The sequence below is a fragment of the Callorhinchus milii genome, unplaced genomic scaffold, assembly GCF_018977255.1.
Source record: "Callorhinchus milii isolate IMCB2004 unplaced genomic scaffold, IMCB_Cmil_1.0 Scaffold11, whole genome shotgun sequence".
NCBI classification, from domain to species: domain Eukaryota; kingdom Metazoa; phylum Chordata; class Chondrichthyes; order Chimaeriformes; family Callorhinchidae; genus Callorhinchus; species Callorhinchus milii.
In genome coordinates, this window is record NW_024704752.1 from 5,246,159 (window position 1) to 5,267,404 (window position 21,246).

Below are 21,246 nucleotides of genomic sequence, written 5' to 3' on the forward strand. Positions count from 1 at the left end.
AACAAACACAGCCACAAGCATCTGTAAAGTCAAGGTTTCCTGCCTTTTTTTGTTCTTAAGCAAATTAATTGAGGTAACAGCTTGTTTTTTCTGAGAGCCTTTATCTCTCATCAGTTTTAGATTCTCTGCGGATAGTTTTTGCACACTGGCAAAAGAGGAATTTCTGTGTCAGCCCTCTTGCCTCTGAATTAAAAAGTTGTGGGTTCAAGTCCCATGTCAGGACATGGAACTCGCGGTCTGGGCTGACATTCCTTGGGAATGTCGGAGGTGCATTGGCTGAGGTGTTGCACGTTGGGTGAGACATTAAACTGCGGTCCTGTCTCCTTGTTCAGCCGGATGTTAAAGATTCCATGGCGCTATTTGAAAAGAGAAGGAAGCAGCGCTTCGGAGCTCAAGTGGCTCCCAATAATCCCAATTCCCTCCTATTTCTCCATCCCCATAAATGCCTTGTATCAGATATTCATGTATCTAGTTAAATGCCCTTCCTTTCCTAGTCACCTCATCAAAATGAGACTTTTTTGTAGAATGTGTGATTCTCTCCATCAGTATCCCTTGAGGTTGGAGTGACCATAACCTCTATGATTAAAAAAGGGAACTTGACAGAAAAATTGTGGATAAATACTTAGCGGAATGGGGAACTGCTTTATACTTTAGTTTCGTCATTTAATCATCAGCTTTGCAGTACGAAAATCCGAGATGTAAAAAGACGAGGTCCCTTAAAGATGCCATGGCATCTTAAAAGAGAAGGAAGTTTCTCCCTGTGTCCTGGCTAGCAAATCTCCAGATAAAATTGGTACCTCGCTTCATGGCTTCCCCTGCAAAATATAGAGTCACTACACTTTACAGTACATCCTATGAAGCGCTTTGAGATGTCCGCCTGATGTGAAAAGTGCCATATCAAATGTATGGATGATTATTATTTCTGCAGTGAAAATGATAACTTGGCCTTGGGATAAGTAGTCACCTTATGTAACTAGTCACTCACTCACTGGCTATTTGAGCACTTTATACTTTCGAGTTACTGTACTTTGGATAACTAGTCAACTCTGATAAGTAGTCATTTGAGCTTGGGGCGATGAATTATCTGAGTTTCACAGGATATTGCTGTGTGCACATTATCTGCCTCATTTGCTTTCAGAAATCACTACCCTTTACAGTATATCCTGTGATTGAGTTTTGATAGGTTGATAAGGTGATATATCAAATGTAAGGATTATTAATACCGTATTATAAATTTAAAAAAAATTTCCTTATACATTCCCAGATTTTTTCCACCTGTACATGTAATGGTGCTGTCGAGATTTATAGAAGGGCTTCTTCTCAATCCAGTTCAGGCTCCCATTCCGTCTCTGTAAACTGCTCCGAGACGTTCTGCATATTTGTAGGATGTTGCTGTGAGCAGACTGGCTGCCATGCTTGCCCACAAAGTACAGTCACTAACTTTTACAGTCTATCCTGCGAAGCGCTTTGAGTCGTCCTCCCAATGTGAAAGGCTCCAAATCAAACGTAAAAGCCACTGTACGGCGCTCACTTACCTAACTAAAGCTTTGATCACCGATCTGTTTCGCAGTGTTCTTCCTTTGCGTGATTATCTAATTCTCGAGCGCACAGGGGCACGTGGTGATCCTTGTGACAGTCTTGTTGTTTCTCATCAAAAGAATCAATTCGAATTTCTTTGCTCAGTAGTTTTGGCTGTGTAGCTGTATAGGACATCAACACCTTAAATCACCATTAGTGCGGAACGGTTTGAGCTTTGAAACCCAACACGCAACCAGCAACTAAGGTTTACCATTCACTCCAGGAAATGGGAGGATCAGGAAACGCTGTGCTCTCTTAAGTCTCCTCAGAAACCGGGAACATAGAATAACAATGCTTATGTTTGGTACAACACCTTGTACGTCACAAGGACATCTCAAATGATTCACAGGCGAGAATGTGCCAGGCTGCCCCGCAGTCCATTGGAGTGTCACGTAGACTAGGGTCATCCAACTCGGGCCCATTGGCTGATTTCATCCAGCCCCCACTCCCTCCATTTCATTCCTCCATAACCCGTAACTGTTATGTTATGTTTCTGGAGGGAAATACAAAAATATTGCTTATGTGTCCCGTGGACGTTTCTCAACTCGGGCATCCTGCCCTCAGCAACCAAAAGGTTGCACCTCCCTAATGTAGACGATGATCTTAGGACCAAATGTGAGGTTTGAACCCATAATCCCCTGATCCAGAGACAAGTAGAGTCCTGTAGCTCAGAGGTTAGAGCACTCGCCTCGCAAGCAACGGGACCAGGGTTCGATTCCTGGCAGGGTGAAACGTTAGGCATGTTTCCTTACTCCACACTCCTCTGTTTGCCTAGCAGTAAGTAGAAACCTGATTGTTAATGGGTTGGCAGATTGTTTTTCTGGGGTAATAATTACTTTTTTTAAAAAAAAGTTGTGGATTGGTCACTCAATCCACGACTGTTTGTTGGACACTGCTGTGTGCAATTGGCTGCTGCGTTCCATTCAAAAATATACAGTCAATTCACTTTACAATATATTCTGTGAAGCGCTTTGAGACATCTCGAAGACGTGATAAGGATATATCAAATGCAAGGATTCTTATTATTATTATTACAATCATAAAAAGGCTGACACTGAGCAAACTATGTGAAAATTGTACTGGACAGTCAGTAAAACATTTGCTTTCAGTGGAACTGCCCGTAGACTGTGGCCGAGGTGTAAATGGGGAAATGACAAGGCCGGTTTGTGAGGCAGCGGAACACTGATGATGGCGGGGAGTATTGCAGAGATGTTGACAGTAACATTCTACTTAAAAGAATTGTGCACACAATTTCGGAGTGGGAGAGAGAAATTATAATCCTTGCATTTGATAATCTCAAAATGTTGCAATGTGTCGCCGGGGGAGTATTCAGCGATGTAGGGGATGGGGATAAAAACAAGATAAGGAAGCAGAGGAAAGGAAGCATTGGGGGGGGAAAGAGGCAAAATATGTCAGAAAGCTAAGAGGAGTTTGGATCTACTCTTAGATTTGTCAAAATGTCAATTTACCCACAAAACACAGTCACTGCACTTTACAGTACATCCTATGAAGTTCTTTGTAGAGTCCTGTAGCTCAGTGGTTGAGCATTCGCTTTGCAAGCGAGAGACCTGAGTTCAATTCCAGGCAGGGCGAAACCTTGGGCAAGTTTCCTTACTCCACACAGAGTAATAATAATCCCTCCAAAACCAAAAACAATAATAAATTGGTCATTTTCAATCCACGACCGTTTGTGGGACATTGCTGTGCGCAATTGGCTGCCGCGTTCGCCCACAAATATACAGTCAATTCACTTTACAGTGTGTTCTGTGAAGCGCTTTGGGATGTCCTCCTGACATGAAAAGCGCTATATCAAATGTAAGGATTATTATTATTATTATTATTATTTAGGATGTCCTCCTGAAGTGAAAGGTGCTATACCAAATACAAGGATTATTATTATTAATAATACATCTTCTAGAAAAAAAACACCATGAAACAGATCGATGATCAAAGCTTTATTTAGGTAAATGAGAGCTGTAGAACAGTCTTGCATGTAATCATCCTTACATTTGATATCAGATAAAATTAGTCGTTCATTACCTGGCTATTTGTGGGACTTTGCTGTGTGCAACTTGACTGCCTTATTTGTCTACAAATTACACAATCGTTCCATTTGACAGCAATTGCCTGTGAAGCACTTTGAGATGTTTCAACTTTGCAGGCACGGAATCAAAGGCAGGATTGTTATTGAAAACATGTGTTATAAATACTTTATGGACAGTGGTTTCAGAGCAGCGTGATCTCTGGGAGCTGAGGACAGTGTCTGTGGTGACAGTCGTTGGTCACTGCTCGTGTGAGTTTCATGTAAATTGTGTTGTTGCAGAATAAACAAGAAATCACACCTTGGATGTTGCAATGTCTTGGAGTACTTTATGCTTATTATTGTCAAGTGTGGTGTCTGTATTTTGCAGGCAAATGCGGCAGTTAATTTACTTCAATGTCAAACAAGTAGCAAAGAAGCTTGTGACCAATTGGGGAGGGGTGAGGTGACCGGTTGAAGCACGGTTGAAAATAAAGGTCTTCAGGCGCGACTTGAAGATGGGAAGGAGAGGCAATGTGGATGGATTGAGGAAGAGTGTTCCAGAGTTTCGGGGTGTAGTGGCTGAAAGTACAGCCCCCTATGGTGGAACGGAGGGTAGGAGTGACAAGCAGGAGGCCAGAGCCACTCTACCCTGCGTTGTCTGGAACTCGGAGTCCCTTTGCCTCACCCCTTTCATTGCAGCCTGCAACTCCTCCTTCTCAAGTCCATTTTGACCACGACTTCAGTCACATCTTCCCACCCCACCCCCTTGGTCGCCATCCCTCCCGAATCCAACCCCTACTTGCAAACTTTCAACTGTCCTTGTCTTGGAACATATTCCCAATATGAAAGACGCAATATAAATGCAATATGTTGTTGTTGCCTTCATTTAGATGAGATGTTAAACTGCCATCAGGTGGACGTTAATGATCCCATGGCGCTATTCAGAAAGAAAAGTGAATATCTCCCAGTGTTCACCAAATAAAATTAGTCATTCGATTCATTTCTGTCTGTGGGGCATTTCTGTGCGCAAATTGGTTCTCCCACAAAGTATACAGTCACTACAATTTACAGTAAAGTCTGTGAAGCACTTAGATGTCTTGATAACATGATAAAGCGTGATATCAAATGCAAGAAGTGATTATTATTATTTTTGTAGGTAGCAGGGGCTGTTGTGAGAGTTTCAATACCAGGAGCTACAGCTGGAGTACAGTGCTATCTTGTGGCCAGTCATAGCATGACTGCAATGACAGGGTAAAGGATTGTTTTTTTTGTTCAGCCAGGTATCTGACACTTACAGAATCCCATCACCGTGCTTAAGAGTATCCAAACCAAACTGAGAATTCCATGCATCGCACCTGTACATGGAAATCCCAGAGATGGATTATTGGAATGGAATGTGCACTCTCTCCTTGGAGGCACACATCCTGCTTACCTAATTCTGGAGAGTATTAGGCGCAGGTTGGCAAGAGCTAACCTTGGGGACCCCAGAGCGTGGGTTAGGGTAAATGATGGAGTCTAACCAGCTAAAACTGAGTAGCTTCCTATTGATATTGCTGTCTGGCAAGCTTTCCCACTGCTTGTCCAGCTAGTACCACCCTGTATGAGGGCTTTGCAGCCTCATCAACCATCACAGTTGTTGGGCTATCTCTACCGAATGATCACTGGTGCCCCTTTCTTGGTTTACTGCAAGTTTTAGCTGTACTCAGCTTCATGATTTCCCAGCCCAATCTACGGGCACTGTTTCTATAGATACAAATGAGAAGCTCAGACTGACCTGGGCTGAAACTAGAACACCAGGAATTGCTTTTCGGTCTGCATAAAATGAGGAAGGAAATATATCAACGACCACAACAGCTCCTTTTCTGATTAAACAATAAGCTTTTATTTTGAAACACTACAAGAATAGCATAATGGCAGATATGTACATACAACAAAAACAACAATTTGAATTTATATAGATAGCACCCTTCATGTAGGGTAGCATCTCGGAGTGTTTACATTACAAAATGTAAGTGCTCTGAGACCTACCCTGCATGAAGGATGCTATCTATATAAATCTTAAATGAAGAATTAGATTACATTTTGGACAGTCTGTTTTGATGGTGGAGCTCAGTTTTAACTTGGAATGGAATTGTTATGCAGCTTTGGGATTATCTGAAGATATTGTTCTGGGTTTCCAACCCCTGTTACCTTCAGCATCTTATTGTATCTCTTAGGAGCCTGAGCTTGTCTAGTGGTTCCTTCTAGCTTATTATCCCTTACACTGGGGCTAGGCTTGTTGCTCACTTGTGTGTACATGCTCAATTCACTTTCCTGTATATTCTGTGAAGCGATTAAGATACCTCGAAGACAGGTAAAGCACTATATCAAATGGAAGCATTATTATTATTCACACTTAAAGGGAGTTGAAAAAGTCCATGTTTTTAAAGTTAAAAAGATTTTTTTTCACAAAACAACATAAAATATAACACTGCCTGAAAATTTGAAGTGGGATATTGCTGCTCTTTGCAAGATTATAAATGTAAAACTCCACACAGTTTGTCAGCACTGATCGACTGCCTCATTATATATGATCAATAATTGGAGCCTTCACTGGAAGTGCTGACCACTCTGCCCTGGGCGAGGAGGGCCTGTGGCCCGGACAAGGGTGGGCTGTGCTCTGGTCTAGGAGGTGTTCAGGTGTTTTTGTGGTGGAGGATTGTAAACCAGGCTGATTGCGTGTGTGCCATTTATGAGGTCTCGGTGGACAGAGATTTCTTGTATTTAAATTTGGCCACTTGCCCTGGCACTCTATTGGTCCTCCTGAGCTTCATCTTATTGAGAAGCACCTTGCTGAAGGCCTTGCACAGCAGCAAGTAGATAATGGGGTCGAGGCACACATTGGCTGCGCAGAGCACCGTGGCGGCCTCCTTCAGGTAATGCCAGGTGGTACGGAGTCGACAGTCTGAATGCTCCCGGGTCTTATCGAAATAAAGCCTGCAGAAATGATAGGGCACGAAGCAGAGGATGAAGACAACCAGGATGCTGAATATGTTACGATTGGCCACCTTCTTCACTTTGCTGGGGTCCTGCTGAAAGGTTTTGTAGGATAGGTAGATCCTTCTCGAGATGGACGCGTAAAAGACGATGTGTAGCACGAGGTTGATCCAAAAGATAGTCATGCAGATGTGAATGACTTGTTTGTGCCATTCTTTGCCCAGGGGGCTCTTGAGCTGCATGCAACGGGCTGCGTTGTCCTTTGTAATGGGCTGGTTTGTCAGGATGCTGTTTGGCAGAGCCAAGAGGAACATGAGCAGCCAGACGATCACAGACAGGGCTTTGGCAAATCTGACTTTTTGGGGGAGATAGGTCTTGGTTGGCTTCATGATTTTCAGGAACCTGTCAAAGCTTATGAGACCAAGGAATATTAGGCCGGTGTACATGCTGATGTAGAAAAGTACGGCGGAGTAGCGGCACACAAAAGCCTTCAGGTGCCAGGGCCCGAGCTTGGAATCAGCAAGGATCTTGAATGGTAAGGTGATGGTTTCCAACAGGTCGGCGAGCACGATGCACTTCAGATAGATCACGAAGCTGGACCTGTTTGACACGTAGTAGAATGTCCAAGCGGCTCCCATGTTCAACACCAGCCCCCCCACGAAGATCAAAAAGTAGCAAAAGGGGATAACTACTTGGGTGGCGATGATGTTGGCTCTGGGATTACAGTTGGATTCCGGGCCAGTGGAACTGGAGGAATTCATCACCGCATCACTCTCGTTCATCTCTGCTCTGGTTTCTGTGAGGAGAGAAAACAAATACCGGTAGTAATAATCCTTACCGTTCATACAATGCCTTTCATGTCAGGGAGAAGTCTCAAAGAGCTTCCCAGTGAGGCGCAGGTCTTGTGTGTTTTGTACCTATCCTCAACAACCAATTTGTGCCCAGCACCATGAAGTGAGTGACAAATTTTTATCTGGGAGATTGTTTGTCAGGACACCCAGCGAGAGAAACTCCCTTCTCTTTTCAAATCGAGCCATGGGATCTTTAACATCCATCTGAACAGGCAGACAAGATCAGATCTTATCTGAAGGATAGCACCTCCAACAATGCATTGAACCCCCTACCGCCTGCACTAGAATGTCAGAGTTGATGTGCGTTCAATGTTCCAACATGGAGCTTGAACTCAAGCTTCTGATTTCGGTGAGAATGTTACCCACTAAATCAGCTCGATACCTTAAAAAAAATACCTGTTTGCATGGATTGCATAAATAATCCCATTCCCTGCTCTTTCCCAATCATATTTGTGCTGGTGCGCCCTATCTAACAACAACAACAATACCAGTGTGCATTTATATAGCGCCCTTCATGCCCAATGGCATCTCGGAGCGCTTAACATTGGCAGAGGCCGAGCAGGGGGAAGGGGAAGGTGACCGAAGGCACGGTCGAAGAGGAAGGCCTTCAAGACCGACCTGAAAATGGGGAGAGGGGGGGCGAGACAAAAGGATGAGGGAGAGATTCTGCAGCTTCGGGGCGTAATGGCTGAAAGAGCGGCCGCTGATCGTGGGGCGGAAGGTCCAGGGGACAAGGAGGAGGCCGGAGCCATCGAGCCACTACAATGGGTAGTGGTTTAGGGAGAGAGCAGTTTGGAGAGATGGGGGTGGAGGGGGGAGAGGAGGTTGCGTGCCGGGTATGAAGGAATTTAAATACAAAAGTGAGGATCCTGAAATCGATCCACTCTGTCAGGGAGCCATTGGAGTTTGACAAAGACTGAGGTAATGGAAGCACGACGTTTAGCGCGGGTGAGAATACGTGCGACGGAGTTTCGAATTAGTCGAATTTTGTGAATAGTGGAGCAGGGGAGACAGGCAATGGAGTAATGGTAACCAGCCTCTTAATCGTGAAAAACATTAGCCATATAAAAGACGAATATTTAACTATCCAATGGAGCATTTGTTTAATCTAATCCACCCTAATCCCCATATCCTCCAGTTCCTTTCACGTTTGGAAAATGTCTCAAAGCGCATCACAGGATTTACTGTAAAATGTAGTGATCGTTTATTTTTGCAGGTGAATGCAGGAGCCAACTTACCCATAGCAGTACCCCACCAACAGCCAGGAACCATAAGAAGTTGCAGCACAAAAGTTACACATTTTTTAATTATAAAAATTTAAGGTCATTCGGCCCATTGTGTTCTATGCTGACTCTTTTAAAGAGCAATCCTTTCACTCCCATTTACCCGCCATTTCCTCATTTCCTGTAGGTATTCTCCTTTTTAGGTATTTATCTAGTTCTGTTTTGAAAGCTAATAGACCAAACCTGTTTTTGCTGAGAGTTTGCCACATGTGTACCCGACTGGAGGGAGGCAAAGGCGTAGGGAATTTATCAAATCTCTTGTAGCGTAAATTAGATAAGGTGCTTATGGCTGTGCTTTTCGTCATTTTAACTACCCTGTTTATGGTTTGCCCACAGTCTTTCTAAGAGGAGAATGTTAGCACTGCGATCCTCTCCTCATATGATCTAGAATCACCTTCTCTGTAACCTCTCCAGTCTTTTCAATGTCCGATTTTTACAACTGTAGAAGTCCATAGTGTTGCTGTTTGCACCTGCACCAGTAACTTATACTTGTTTTTTTTAAGTTGTTGTAGATAAATAATAACAGTCCTTTTATTCACATCGCTCCTTACACAAGGATATGTTTCCCTGTAAAATGTTGTGACCGTATTTTTCTAGGTGAGTGCGTTCACTTCAGAAAGCAGTCTATTAGTTTAACTATGTTGACTGCAATGTTGCTCTAAGATAGGAAGCGAAGGTGCATGCAATGTTCCCTTGCTCACTGTGCCTGTCCTCATGATGAGGAGGAGCAGATGGCAGTGTGGATGATAGCACTGAGTCCCACCGACACCTTGCAGAGGGACTCACTGCTGCTCATCTTAATGCAATGCAGCTTTTCGATAGCCTAATGGTAGGTAACCTTATGTTTTCCAACAAACTGAAAGACTCACAATTCACACATTGATGCTGTAAAGATAATTGTTCTACCTGCTCTATCTTTCTGTTCACTCTCTTTCGTTTCATGTTTGACTGTCAGCAGGACCTGGCCTTTTCTCTTTATCTATATAGAATGAGATATAAAACCGATGCCCCATCTGCCTGTTTCAGGTGGATGTTAAAGATCTCGCAAAGCTGTTCGTAAAACTTCTCTTTCCCGGTGTCTTGGCCAACAATCCCCCAGATAAAATTAGTCATTCACTTTCTGGCTGTTTGTGGAACATCTGCAAATTAGCTGCCTCGTTCACCTACAAAATACATAATCACTATACACGTTAGAGTGTATTCTGTGAAGCTCTTTGAGACATCCTCTTGATAATAATAATAATAGCAATAATAATCCTTGCATTTGATATTTGATTTTGATTGTGATTTGATTGCATTTAATTGTGTCCCACAAACAGTCATGGATTGAAGTGACCAATTTTATTTTATTTTAATGGAATTATTACCCCTGAAAAGTGATCCACCAATTAACTCACAACCAGGTTCCTACTTACTGCTAGTTAAATAGAGGCGTGTGGAGTAAGGAAACTTGCGCAATATTTCACCGTGCCAGGAATCTAACCCAGGTCTCTTGCTTGCGAGGTGAGTGTTCATTGCGTTACATGATTCCCTGATGTGAATGGCACTTGATCAAATGTAAAGATTGTTACTTAACATGACTACAAAAACCCTCGAAACCTTCAGGTACAATATTTTGGTGTAGTTATATTTCACGAAAAATAATCGGACACAAAGATACATGTTTTAGGCGCGCAAAAGCAAGGAATTAGAAAATGAACACTTACCAAGCGACTTGGATCTATTCAGAGGACATTGGGAAATTTATTCTTATCTGTGTTCAATCCAACATTTCAAATCAGCCAAAAACATATGGTTTAGGGTTAAAAAGAGTTAAGTAACTCGGACCCTGCTAGCTCTTTCTTCCCCATCAATTCAGTGTGTCAATCTGTCTTGTTTTTCAAAGTAGTTTTAAGTTGTTGCTTCTCATCAGGAAGTGGCATTTCCTGTTTTGTAAGTTTCTGTATTTACTTTTTCTCATGAGATATGTGTGTAATAAACACAGAAAGCCATATTTAATGGATTCCGAACCAAACTGAAAATTTCATGCATCCCACCTATACATGGAAATCCCAGAGACAAATTGTGGGATGGAATGCACTTTCTCTCCCTGGAGCGATGCACCCTGCTTACCTAATTCCGGAAAGTATTCAGCACAGTGAGTGAGAGTGAACGGCAGAGGATAATAATAAATAGTAATTTTCCTTACATTTGACATAGAACCTTTCACGTTGGGGAGAGTATCAAAATGCTTCACAAAATATACAGCAAAGTGTAGTGACCGTGTGTTTTGCGGGCAAACCATGGATTGAGAGACCAATTTTAGTTGAGGAATTTTTCGCCAAATAAACTCTCTTATCTTTTCAAGTAGTCATATAGAATCTTTAACACCATCTGATCAGCCTAAGCTATAATAGTTCCAAGTACTGACTTTAAGCTTGAGCCCACAATTTTCTGACTCAGAGGCGAGACTGCTACCAACTGAGTCAGACTGACAGACAGTCAGAATATGTGTGNAAAAGAGAGAGAGAGAGGCAGTAAGTGAGTAGGGGAGAAAAGCAGAGTGAAAGAAAAAGGCAAAGAGTGAGCGAGCAAGGGAGAGAAAGGCAGAGAGTGAGAGAAAGAGAGATAGTCAGAATAATTAAAATGATCACACAATGCTGTAAATCCGGGTGCCTGGGACAGATAGTAAACAGAGATAATTTTGAGTCCGTTGTAGTCAAGCGTACTGAAGTTTTTATTTTATTAAGGCCTTGGTGTGTCAGAGAAGATTCCTAGAGCAATTTCTCAGTATGCAAATAGAGATTAGCACAAATTAAATTTCGAAAACCTTGTGAGGAATTGTAACCATGACTTATTCTGTAGACATAGAATACCTTGATCGCAACCATTTCAAAAAAATAGTAATTTTTCCCCTTACATTCCTCATTCAAAGGTCCAGTTGAGTGTCTATTGTAAATTCCCTTTGTGATTTTAAGGACCAGGTGGGCATTTTAAATTCTTCCCATCTCCATCCCTCAGCGGAGAGAGAATTTGAGTCATAGGTCCCCTGGCCAACTTAGATGTCATGGTCTCTGCTTGATTTCTGGACCTTACCGGCATCATCTTACAGTGGAGCAAAATCCGATCAAAATTTACCCAACAGTACTGTGGTCCTTTTAACCCTGCCAGCCCCAACAGATTCCTAGCTTCAGGAAGCTTGCCAGACAGTGCTCTTAAGCCATGTGGTTTAAGCTGGTTTGACCTCCAGCAGTTACCACAACACAGACTCTGAGGTCCCCAAGCCTTGGCTCTTGCCAAATTGTGCCTATGCTGCCCTTCGGGGAGAGAAGAGAGTGTTCATTCCATTCCAGACACAGTGTAATTTCCACGTGTACTTGGTATACATCTGTGGAACTCTTGCCTGGTTTGGATACCCTTAAGCACAGTGTTGGGTTTCCATGGTTCTCAGACACTGACCAAAAAAACAAAAGTAATTGGATCATTTTGATGAGCAAATGTCTCGAGAATGCTGGTGCAATTGTGACCCTACTCTGAAGTGTGATGACATTCTTAAAGGAACCGGGATTTTTTTTACACCTGTTATGCTTAATAGAAAATTGGAATGAAAGGAAACGGTAGAGTAGGGTGTTACCACTGCTCCCCCAACCATGGTACGATGTGTTCACACACGCATTGGACCTTTCAAATAAATTCTGCACCATGAGTCCAAGCACCCACACCTAACCACCTAAGACCATAAGACGTAGGAGCAGGAGTAGGCCATTCGGTCCCTCGAGCCTGCCCCGCCATTTAATAAGATCATGACTGATCTTCTAACCTAATTCCATTTACCAGCCCTATCTCCATATCCCTTAATCCCTCAGTCACACCAGGCATAACAAGTGTTGGGGCTACTCGTGTCTCTGTCCACACACAACTTTTAGCAAAGGCTCATCTGGTTATTTTGCGGTTGCAGCAATCAAACAGCCGATTCCAAATGGGTTTGTGGTGGTGTGACTGGGTCCTTGTGCGTTAGGTTTGACAATGATTCGGCGATCAGCTTAGAATTCTCCACTCAGACAGACTCAGTCACCTCCCATTAGGACGGGCAGGGCTCAGCAATCCGAATGGGTTTATGTCATTTTCACATAGAGCACATCACCGGGAACGGAAATCCCAAAGTCTTCCGTAAAGCACCTGCTGCTCATTTCGATCGCCCCAAAGCTGAGTGTCCCAGGATCGTATTGCTCACTGAGGTGGCTTCTCAAGTCGTGCTCTAATAGAACTGTCGCACCTGCGACCTCTTGGATTGGTTGGGGAATTGCACGGAGGCTACCTTGGTTTTAATGTTAAGCTTTTTGAGCAGCAACTGGTTGAATGAGTTGCACATATAGAAATAAATGATGGGGTCCAGGCATCCATTGCAGGCAGACAGGAAGAGCGTGGCCTCTTTTCCCTGCCACAGGATGTTTTTGATGGTGCAACTGGAGATCAGGTTGATCTGACTTGCCGTGAACGGTATCCTGCAGAGGTGGTAAGGCACGAAGCAAATGAAGAACACGGCCACAACGCTCAGTATGTTCTGCTGTGGCTTTCTTGTGTTCTCGGTGGAACACTTGAATCTTTTGTTGGAGTTGTAGATCTCCTTTGATATGGAGACGTAGCAGAAGATCAGAATCAATAAACTGGCGATGGAGATGGTGATGGAGATGTAGCTCACTGCCACGTGCCACATCTGGCCAAGGTTGCTTTTGAGGGAGGTGCAGTTGACTGCGTTCTTTTCAGTGGCCTCCTGGTTGGTCAGGATGATGTTCGGCATCACCAGGGCCACCATGATCAGCCACACGCCGGCTGCGAATTTCCTGGCGTAGGATACGCGGTGCAGTTTGGAGTTGTCAAAGGGCTTAACAATCTTCAGGTATCGGTCCAGACTGATGAGGCTCAGGAAGATGATGCTGGTGTACATGCTCATGTAGAAGACAACGCTGGAGTAGCGGCACACAAAGAATGTCAGCTGCCACGGCGACAGCTCCGAGTCGCTCAGGATCTTGAAGGGGAAGGTCAGAGTCATTAGCAAGTCGGCAAGAACCAGGTTCTTGAGAAACAGAGTGAAGCTGCGTTTGGTTTTGATGTTGAAGAAGATCCAGGCTGCCAGACTGTTGAGTGTGATGCTTACGATGAAGGCAATGCAGTAGAGGATAGGGAAGACCTTCTGTTTCAGATTGCTGTCCACCAATGTACAGTTGGAGGTTGATTCGTTCATTTCTTCCTGCTCAATCATGGGGAGGGGACAAAAAGATTGTCAGTTGTCTCAGATTTTTATTATTGTATTTATTATTATTTCACCCACAAAATATACAGTCAATTCACTTTACAGTATATTCTGTGTAGCGCTTTGAGACGTCTCGAAGACGAGATAAGGCGCTATATCAAATGCAAGGAAATGTAAGGAAAGGATTATTATCCACACCAGGTAAAATATGGATCAGTGCGAATAATTGATCATCGTGTGAAATACAAAATGGTCACAGTGCTAACCAAACCTTCTTTCATCAGCCATCCCTTCTCTCTCACTTTATGCTTTTTTCTCTCTCTCTCTGTTGGGTGTTTGGGTGTGCAAGTATTTATGTGGGTGTGTGTGGTTTGAGGAGAAGCTGCTAGTTGAGTAGTTGATCTATCTGATCATCTAATAAAATTTCTTAACTGCAGTTGCACTTTGTTAGACTTGCGATCCAATGAGATACAGTAAAGTGGTTTAAAAATTGTCTTGCATTCAGAAAAATGTTTGTATTTTGATTTAATTTTGCAGCGGGCAAAATAACTATTCATTTACTCTTCAGTAGTTTGAGTCAGATGGTCACTAGAGATGAGCAGCCCTGACAAGGAGAGGTCCACATGAATGCAACATGATCTGCTGTTCTGCAGCTGTCGTGATGAGAAGCTGATGCTTTTGATATATTGGAAATCTTTGCTCTTTGGGCAGTTATAATTCCAAGTCATCACTATGGCTATTCAATAGCCCCACCATTTTATTTATGCAATGTCTGTAAGTGCGATTTCTAGCACACCAAAGTGCTATGAGCGATGTTCTCTTTACACTCCGTCAGGGCTGTTGAAAGATCACTAGTACTTGCCCAGACACAGGGGCTAAACTTTCTAATGTTACCACTCGGGTCAAAATGTTTGTTAGTTTAAGTCCCATGTTGGTGTATCGCATTTTAAATGAGATTGAAAAATAAACCCAGAACAATACTTGAGGATGCATCAAGATGGAGGACCAAGAGGACATGGATTTAGAATTTCAAAGCCAATTTAATAATCCTTGCATTTTGATTTGATATGATATGCCTGGATTTGAATTTGAGGACAGATAACAGGAAGTTTTTCTTTACAGCTTGATGCTGTGATGGAAAGACATTAGGATGGTCATTCTGGAACGAGGAGACCAGATGGTCCAAAGGGCTTTCTTATCCAAACGCACCTTGGGATCTTGTGAACTCTCCCCTCAAAATCCCTCCACCTTGCACCCTCTCTCTCTCTTTCTATTTCTCACCTATTTCTTTATCTGTGTTTGAGTCTACTCCCTCCTACACCTACTTTGTCCGTGTTTCCAGAGGTTACTGTGCGTGAAAGAGCAAGCTGTTCTGAGTGTTGAAGTGCGTGACTAATTCTTTAGCAACAGTAAGAAGAGTCCCTTCCTGGAGTGTTCAAAATACAGTATTTCAACAGACCCTGGAGTAGGAAGAGAACAGAGTTCAATTCAGATTGACTTGTTACAGTGAGATTCACATCCAAACCTACAGTGTGAGCCGGGTGGTATTCATTGTTTATGGATGCGGGAAATTAGGGAATACTTAATTTAGAACAATAGATACAATGTCGGAAGTAATTATATATAATAATCCTCACATTTGACACAGTCCTATAGTTTAGTGGTTAGAGTGCTCAACTTGCAAGAGAAAGGACCTGGGTTCGATTCCTGACAGGGCGAAACATTGGTCAGGTTTCCTTACTCCACACACCTCTGTTTACCTAGCAGTAAGCAGGAACCCGGGGTTGTTAGCCGATTGGCAGATCGCTTTTCCGGGGGTAATCATTCCTTCAAAATAAATAAAAATCCACGACTATTTGTGGGACACTGCTGTGCGCAATTGGCTGCTGCGTTTCGCCCACAAAATATACAGTCAATTAACTTTACAGTATATTCTGTGAAGCATTTTGAGACGTCTCAAAGACATAAGGCACTATATCAATTGCAAGGATAATTATTATTATACAGCATTTTATCAAGTTGTCAAGGCATCTCAATGTGCTTCATAGCATTTACTGTAAATAATAATAATCCTTGCATTTGATATAGTGCCTTATCGTGCAGTTGAGACATCCCAAAGTACTTGGCAGAATATAGGAACAAATTTATTTGTGTGTGGACGAAACGTGGCACGTAGCAGTGTCCCACAAAGAAGCTGTAGAGTGAACAACCAATTTTATTTTGGTGAATTGTTAGCCAGGACACCGGGAGAGCAAAATTGAAGATTGTCGGCCAGGGACACTGGGATAAACTCTACTTTTTATATAGTGTAATGGGATCTTTACCATCTCCTTGAACAGGCAGGCACGGTTCGTTTAATGTCTCATCCAAAGGACGGCACTTCAGTCAAAAGAAAAGAAAACAAGCATCTTAAAAAGTTTACCTTCTCTGATGGTTACTCCGGCAAGTGTCCTGGTGAAGTGGCTTTCTGTAGACAGCTAAATTCCCGCTGCATCTGTCAAGGGAATGAGGTTCTGTTTCTCGTGCTCCTATAATCAGTCCTTGTTCTGGACAGAGGTTTGTTGATTCTGATCTTTGTTTAGCATTTTTCTGTCTGCTGGCTCCACTCCTCCACCCACACCCAGCGCTGTCCAGACTTGTCAGTTAGTTACTTTTCAGAATGAGTATGAACATGCTCTGTGCGTAGGCAGTGAGGAGAGCGAACAACGAGATTTGGCTATTTCCTCCCAAACTAGTGTTCGCATTAATTTATTTTGGCATTTAATAATCCGTATATTCGATGTAGGGTGTTTTGCGATGGGAGAGCATCTCAAAAGGACTTCACCGGATATACAGAGCTCTCCTGCTTGGTTCCGGTCAACTCTTTCTCACCTCAGGTGTTTGACAGCATCAACCTATGTGAATGCACACTCCACCTCGCAGAGCTGGTGCCTTTAACTCCCATATATCTTTCAAACCCCACATTGATGCTCTTACCCTTTCAGGTTTCTGATACATTTCTGAAACTCTCTGCCACTACCTCTCCTCCCGGGTCGCTGAGACACTCATCCACCCTTTTATCGTGTCCAGGCTTGACTACACGAACACTATGGTTGCCGTACTCCCAGCTCTTCCCTATACAAGCTGCAGGCTATCCAGATATCTGCAACCGTGTCCTCTTTTGTACCAGACTTCAAGAGCCTGTCACCCCCATCCTCGCCCGGCTCCACTGACTCCCCATCCCCTACTGCATCAAGTTCAAGATCCTCATTCTCACCTACAATTCCTTCCACAATGTCTCCCCCCCACCATCCCACACTCCTGTGACCTCCATCGGCCACACTGATCTGCTTTATGTCCCCACAGTTGGCAGGTGGGCTTTCAACCATTTCCCTCCTCTGTCCTCCTTTTATCTATATGCTCTTTCTTGGTGACGTCATCAGCAGACACCGGATTGACTTCCACGTGTACATGGATTACACCCAAATCTGCTTTTCTACTTCTACCCTTGACTGCTTTCCTTCACCTCTGTCACATTAACCATCTCAAGAATCGTGGTTTCTGTTGATGTGACTTGTTTTCAAGTTTTTATTTTTGAAAACTGTGCTTTGAGTTATCCGAGGATAATCTGTGGTCTGAATGTGAATGTCACAATAAGTAACTCTCCAAAGATACTATCCGGCAACCTGTAGTAATGTGCAAACTCTCTCAACACAAGAAACCACAATCATGCCACCCATACCCTAACCATAGTGTTGTTTGTAGGAATGAGACTTTTACTTATCTTGGTCCTTTCACATAGCCATCAGTGGCAAGAAGGCAATGTCAACAGTTGAGCAGCAGAGTCTCATGACTTAAGAACTATGGCTCTAGGCATTGGAAATAGGCAATGTAACGTAAGGCTTTGATGTGCATGGGGACATTGGAACAGGAGGTCATTGGGTTCGTCAAGCCTGCCCTGTCAGTTTCTTTGATCATTTCAAAGAATGTACAGCACAGAACAAGCCATTTGGTCCAATCTGTCCATGTCACGGCAAAGTTTTTAAACCCATTTTCCTGCTTTTTCTCCATATTCCTTTAAAGCGCTATATCAAATGCAAGGATTATTATTATTATTACTTCCCAAGTATCTATGTGCTTATTTGGGATGTCCTTCCAATGCGAAAGGTGCTTTACAAATGTAATTTTGTTGTTGTTGTGCTGATCGCTCGTGCATGATTCAAGGAAGGAGACTCTACGGGTTAAACTCTACCAACGGTTATCCAAACATCTACTCCCCAATTCCAGTAAGTTTATAAAGAAAACATTTTTTTCGAAGGCATCTCCTCTGTGCCACTTTTCTCATTATTGTGACTACATGACGTAATGAGGATCGGAACATTGCCCAAGGACTAGTGCAGTTCCCACCCACGCTGTGAGCCAATGTGGGTTAGGATGTTGGGCTTGGAGTGTTAATACTTCCTCCGGAACATTACTCAAGCCATTCTTCCAAGTAACAGAATATATTACTGAAGTAATGCATTGACCTAGGCAGAGTGAGTGGAGTACTTTGGGAACAGATTTTCATCTTAATACATTGCTAGCCAAACCCTACAGGGTTTTTCAAAAAAAAAAGCTGTGTCTCACAGTGTGTCTTTGCTTTCCTAAGTGAAAACTATTTGTAGACTTGTGGAAAATTAATTAGATCTAATTTAGATTTTAAAACCCAGAACTTGATCCCAAGAGCTTCTCAGGAATTTTGCAGAAGAGAAATACTGGGTTGGACTGTAAAACATTTCTACAGACCCATACAAACCCGCTCATGATTAACACTAGTGCACTAGATGACTGAAAATAATAATCCTTACGTTTGGTATAGCTGTTCACGGCAAGTGGACATCTTAAAGCTCTTCACGGATACAGAGCTAAGTGTGTTTTGTGGATGAAAGCGATAGTGAATTTGGGCTCAGCAATGTCGCTCAAACAGGCATGAGGTGAATAACCAAGTGCAGCTGGAAATGGGGAAAACTTTTCACACTACATAATTACAACAGAGAGCTTGTGGGTTCAAAATTGGGTTCCTCTTTATTGTAAATCCTGTGAAGCGCTTTGGATGTCCTCCTGACGTGAAACCCTCTATACCAAATGTAAGGATTTCTATTATAATAACTCACCCAGTCTAAGCAGGCAGATCTGCCACTGAAGTGCTGGGTTGTGGTGCATTGTTGGTGGTGCCATTCTTTGGATGAGATGTTAAACTCAGGACCTGCCTTTCTGTGCTACAAGTGCCAGGTGGGAGAGGAGAATGAAACTACTCCATGGTGGAATGAATATTCTCTGATTTTAATCTGTTGCTTTTTGTGTTCAGCGATTAAGTATATAGAGCTGGTCCCAATTCCACTGCTCACCTCCTCCTGCACATCCCTGATCCCTCTACACTCCCAGTCGCTACGCCCGGATCCTCTGGAACTCCCGGGCTCTATCCTTCCACCCTGGCCCCTCTTCCTACATCTTTAATTCCCTCCTTAAGACCTACTCCTTCGACTGCACCTACGATTGCCTCCTCCTCTCCCCCACTGGGTTTTGAACCCCACCATTGTGCAGTGTTCCAAGGCGCTATCCGGTGTGAAGAGCGCCGTGTAAAGGCAAGTTGTTGTTCTCCAGGTCATGGAGGAGTGGGAGGGGAGACCACGCTCGATTTTGGGTGCTCTGTGGATTTACCTCACTGAATGACAAACTTCTTGTTCAGTGTTTGTTTTGTCTGATTTAAATGGCTTTCGCTGATTTCACCTGCTCTGAAAGCCAAAGCATAACTTCATCAACTTGTGGAATCCCATAGCATAGTGATTAGCTTGTTCGCCTCGCAAACGAGAGGACCCGGGTTTGATTCCATGGTTGGGCAAGTTTCCTTACTCCACACGTTTCTGTTTACCTAGTTTACCTAGGAACCCGAGTGTTAGTCGATTGGTGGATCACTTTCCGGGGGTAATAATCCCTCCGAAAATAAATACATAAATGATAATAATTTGACCACTCAATCCATGACTGTTTGTGACAACTGCTGTGTGTAATTGCTGGCCACATTTTGCTCACAAAATATATAGCCTATACGATATATTCTGTGAAGCGATTTGACGGCATGATAAGGCGCTATGTTAAATGCAAGGATTAGTTTCATAGGAACAAAGAGAGTCTATTCAGCCCATCAAGCCTGTTTCCCCACTTTATCAGATCATGGCAGATCATTTAATTACATTTCCCCACATTTTCCTCATAAGCCTTACTTATCAAGTATTATCTACCACCATTTTAAATATCCTGCCTTTCTCTGTAGCTCTCTGGGATTGTGCGTTCCACTCTCTCTCTGCATGAACAAATGTTTACTGATCTCACGTCCAAACATCCCAGCTCAAATTACAAGAGTTGTCCACTTTTAAGCTTTTGTTCACAGATTTAAAGTTTATACATTGAGCAATAATGAGCAAAGAAAACCACAAGTGAAATAATTTCATCAGTAAATTTATTATAAAAATGCAAGAAGAAAAATTAAAGAAGCCTTTGTCTTTCACATGAAGCTAATTTAATCATAATTTTCTTTTAAACTCATATGACTTTCACTGAATTCTTGAATTCTTGAACTCTGATGCCAGTTTTATAGTGAAGGTCTTAAGCAATGTGTGCTATGTGAGCATTTTATTTAGTAAGTTCCTCTCCCGACTGCAGTTCAAGTGATATCCACGTGTGTGTTCCTCCAGCGATGTGTGAACTCGGTGCAGCCTGCACTTAATGTACTGCAACTTGCACTATTACAGAAAGAACTAATTCATGTGAAGACAACTTACTCAAATGCCAAATTCACCCAAGTGCCAACATACGGGTCAAATGTTTGACAAGCATTATAGGCGCATTTCGAAGCTAAGGGAGTGACAATATTTCAGGCTACACTATCCCTGGGTGTGGAACTTGTTGGATTTTGTTTTATTTGAGTGTGGGATTGGAGCAGAAAGCTTCAGCTGAAGAGCTGGCAACAGCATAGACTCCAAAGGCTAAATGGCCTTCTGAGAACCTAGGAACAGGAGGAAGCCCTTCAGAACATCAAGCCTCTGCCATCAGTTTATTCAATCCTAGCTGATCTTCTACTCCCACTTTCCTATCTTTTTGCCATGCTCCTTAATTCCACTATGACCCAAGCCTCTTTTAAACATACCTGTACAGATTTCTGGGGCAGAGTGTTCCACATCTCAATTCTGTGAAGCGCTTTGATACATCTCGAAGACGCGATAAGGCGCTATATCAAATGCAAGTATTATTATAACCCTCGGCATGAGGAAAACATCCTGACCT

The 21,246-nt window shown here is 43.0% G+C and overlaps 2 protein-coding genes across 6 annotated transcripts in view; one reads left to right on the forward strand and one right to left on the reverse strand.

Moving 5' to 3' along the window:
- LOC103184467 (mediator complex subunit 12L) overlaps nucleotides 1–21,246 on the forward strand; it is a 160,316-nt gene that overhangs the window by 68,811 nt on the left and 70,259 nt on the right. The gene's annotated exons all lie outside the window — the stretch shown is intronic.
- On the reverse strand, nucleotides 12,548–13,949 carry LOC103184465 (G-protein coupled receptor 87). Its single transcript, XM_007902473.2, has one exon. The coding sequence runs from the start codon at nucleotides 13,933–13,935 to the stop codon at nucleotides 12,949–12,951; it is 987 nt and encodes a 328-aa protein (XP_007900664.1). The 5' UTR covers nucleotides 13,936–13,949; the 3' UTR covers nucleotides 12,548–12,948.

Bases quoted from the DNA above. Each gene is read 5' to 3' on its own strand.
- LOC103184465 (XM_007902473.2), bottom strand. From the start codon at position 13,935: ATGAACGAATCAACCTCCAACTGTACATTGGTGGACAGCAATCTGAAA.